This window comes from Plectropomus leopardus, unplaced genomic scaffold, assembly GCF_008729295.1.
Source record: "Plectropomus leopardus isolate mb unplaced genomic scaffold, YSFRI_Pleo_2.0 unplaced_scaffold17009, whole genome shotgun sequence".
Lineage (NCBI taxonomy): Eukaryota > Metazoa > Chordata > Actinopteri > Perciformes > Serranidae > Plectropomus > Plectropomus leopardus.
This window is the reverse complement of record NW_024618287.1, coordinates 1-2887: the sequence shown is the minus strand read 5'-3', so window position 1 is coordinate 2887 and position 2887 is coordinate 1. Positions and strand designations below refer to the sequence as shown.

The window sequence follows — 2887 nt, the reverse complement described above, 5'->3', positions numbered from 1 at the left end:
GATACAATGCAGAATGGAAATGTTTTTTTAACAACAATATGCAACATTTACAATTAAAACACAAGTTTCTGAATTCCAATTTGTAACATACTAAATGGATATATTTATTTTACAATTTAGTTAGTAATTACATTAGGTCGTAAGGTTTTGACATAATACAGTAAAAAATCTAATTTTTTTGTCTTTGGTGTTTTAGGTCATCAACCGTTACTCCAGGCCTCACAGCTTACCTGCTCCTCTCACCAGCTTTTAGTTGGGGTGCGATTGGACAGTCTGCTGTCGGCTGGTTTGAACCCTTTCTCTGGTCACTTGGCAGACCCTTATTGTACAGGTTATAGACTTAGTCATGATAGTGTGTGGTATCAAGCGGCACGTCGGGCTGGTCTCTGCGGAACTGTACTGACGGTAAAAACTGATTACTTTATTATATCCTGATAATGTGTTTCATGAGGCTCTTCCATTTTCCTGTTTTTCTGTTCCCTTGCCTCTGTATTATTCTTCACTGCTCTGTTAATGTATGTTTATCCTGTCTGGTCAAACTTAAGTTGTGTTCAGACAGACAGCAAGGCAAATCTTTGTTTGCCTTGTGTGAATTGCATAAATTTGACTGCCAGAAACAGCCAATATACCAATTGTAGAATGTACATTGAAAGCACCAGCTGTGTGTTTGTGTGTGCCCAGGATATAGCAATGGTGCCTTTGTAAATACTGTCGGGAGGGAACTTCTCTTGTTTGAGAGGCACGTGCTGGCATTAAGATAGCTAAATCTCTGCAAAAGAAAATGTCACACAAAACAAGATGTTTAGTGTTTAATTTGCTAGGCTTGAGGTTGTTGTTTCATGCACAACACTAAAACAAAGTATGGAGATAGGTCCACCTATGCAAGACTAGTTTCACAGTGACTGGAATTTTGAATACAGTAACACATAAGAGATAGGCAGCCAATGACAGGTTTTATACTCACAGTCTTCATTCTGTTAACTTCAACTGAAGTTGAAGCCAAAGCTAAGGGGGTCTGTCTTCTTTATAATGGCCAGCAGGGGGCGACTCCCCTTGGTGTAAAACCGAAGTCTGATTGAGTAGAAAAGAAAATGACCCAACTTCTCACCTGATTTATTATCTTGGTAAACATTTTCCCAATGAGTTCATGGTCTCAAATATAGTATAATATATTTTAAAATCATCTTAAATACAGCATGTTGTACATTTTGTCAATTATGATCCCATCCCGAATTCAAGGCATCAAAATATTAGTCCGCAAAGCAAATGGGTGATGTCATGGTGGCCATGTCCATTTCTTTTTTATAGTCTCTGGTCAGTGTGTGCCGTTAGCAACTTATAGCATCTTTGAACTAACTAGCACAGATAGCTAGCCCAAATCTACATTTACATTTACATGTGTATACAGTAAAACCACAGTACTGTTTTTGTTTTTGTTTTTTTCTTGGTATGACTGTCTGTACCAAATTTATTACTAAGCTACTGCAATTTTTATTATAATTCCTAAGAGCAGTTTAGTGGTTTCAATACACATTCTAATGACTTGATCAGATAGCTATCAAGACATGTCAGCCATGATATGACCTGACCAACATCTTCTCCCTATCACAGAAAAGGATAAACTTACCTAGTCAAGGTCATTCTGATGAAAAATGGTTTCTCTGACCTCCTAGTCACATGCTAGTTTGCACTTAAAGTCGGGATAGCTGACCGATTATGTGGCTGACTGGCCATTCATTTGTCTTTTTTCTTTCAGACCAACACCACCCATGCCATCTACTCCAACAGCTTATTTTTCTACCCATCAAGTAATGGTTCCATGGTTGTACCTGAAGTTATTCCATTCACCTGTGCCTATCCCTTGGAAACCAACGCTAGCCTGAACGCTGCAATTGGACAAATGTGAGTTTTTTTTCATTTCTCAATTATGACAACACTCTTAATAGATGCAGATCACTAGAGGGGTATGGCACATCTCTAAATGTCTTTCTTTCTCAACAGCCATGGGTATGGCCTCATGGGGTCAGGTGCCAGAGCCAGGGCCCACCTGAGTCTTTTCAGTGACTCCAGCTTTTCAAACCACTACCCAGTGGGCCAGATCACCCTTCCAGTGGGCTCTGCCCTGCATGTGCAAGCGTATGTGTATGACAGTGATCCAAGCTTTGCAGTTGTTCTGGGAGACTGCTATACCACTTACTCCTCAAACCCTGATGACCCCTCACGATACTATCTCATCCATTACGGGTATGTCTCTCCTGATTTACATAGACAGGAATGGAAGAAAGAAAATCTGTGGTGATGCATGGTGGTCCTAATGAGTGTCTGACATCTTTGCCAGTTGTTCTATCGATCCTCATCGTGTGTCAGTGGTTGAGAACGGCCTGTCCTCCCGTGCTCGTTTCTCTGCCCTGGTCTTCCCTCTCCGTGGTGACAACCCATCAGTCTACTTACACTGCAGACTGCACCTGTGTGACAGGAGGAGCCAAAACTGTGTTCCAGTGAGTCGGACACGCATCCTCTCACTCACTCTCAATCAACACTAAATACTTTACATCCAAACATTCGGTATAGGTCTCTGATCATTCCGCTGCATCTCATGTCACAGTTTTGCAGAAGAAGGGTGTATCGCTCTCTTGACAACCCAGAGACACTTGAACCCGTCACCATTGGACCATTAACCTGTGAGTACAAAATACAATCTGGTATCAGAGCAGTGCTCTCAGCACTGTGGACTGTGTGGAAGTTATAACCTGATATTCTTTTACTTTTATCTTGATGTCTAGGGAAGAAGTGACGCGTCAATGGAGTGAGCTGATAAACACTGCAAAGTGATTAATTTCAGTGTTGTTTTTCTTCGGGATATTATATAATTTACCAGTGCACTTTA

At 40.9% G+C, this 2887-nt stretch overlaps 1 protein-coding gene across 1 annotated transcript; it reads left to right on the top strand.

Annotated features, from left to right (window-relative positions):
- The first annotated feature begins 217 nt into the window (after positions 1 to 217).
- LOC121964742 (pancreatic secretory granule membrane major glycoprotein GP2-like) lies at positions 218 to 2876 on the top strand. Its single transcript, XM_042514937.1, has 6 exons — positions 218 to 405; positions 1757 to 1902; positions 2002 to 2244; positions 2339 to 2498; positions 2606 to 2681; positions 2784 to 2876. Exons 2-6 carry the CDS (start codon positions 1820 to 1822, stop codon positions 2792 to 2794), a joined length of 573 nt encoding a protein of 190 aa, XP_042370871.1. The 5' UTR covers positions 218 to 405; positions 1757 to 1819; the 3' UTR covers positions 2795 to 2876.
- The last annotated feature ends 11 nt before the right edge of the window (positions 2877 to 2887 follow it).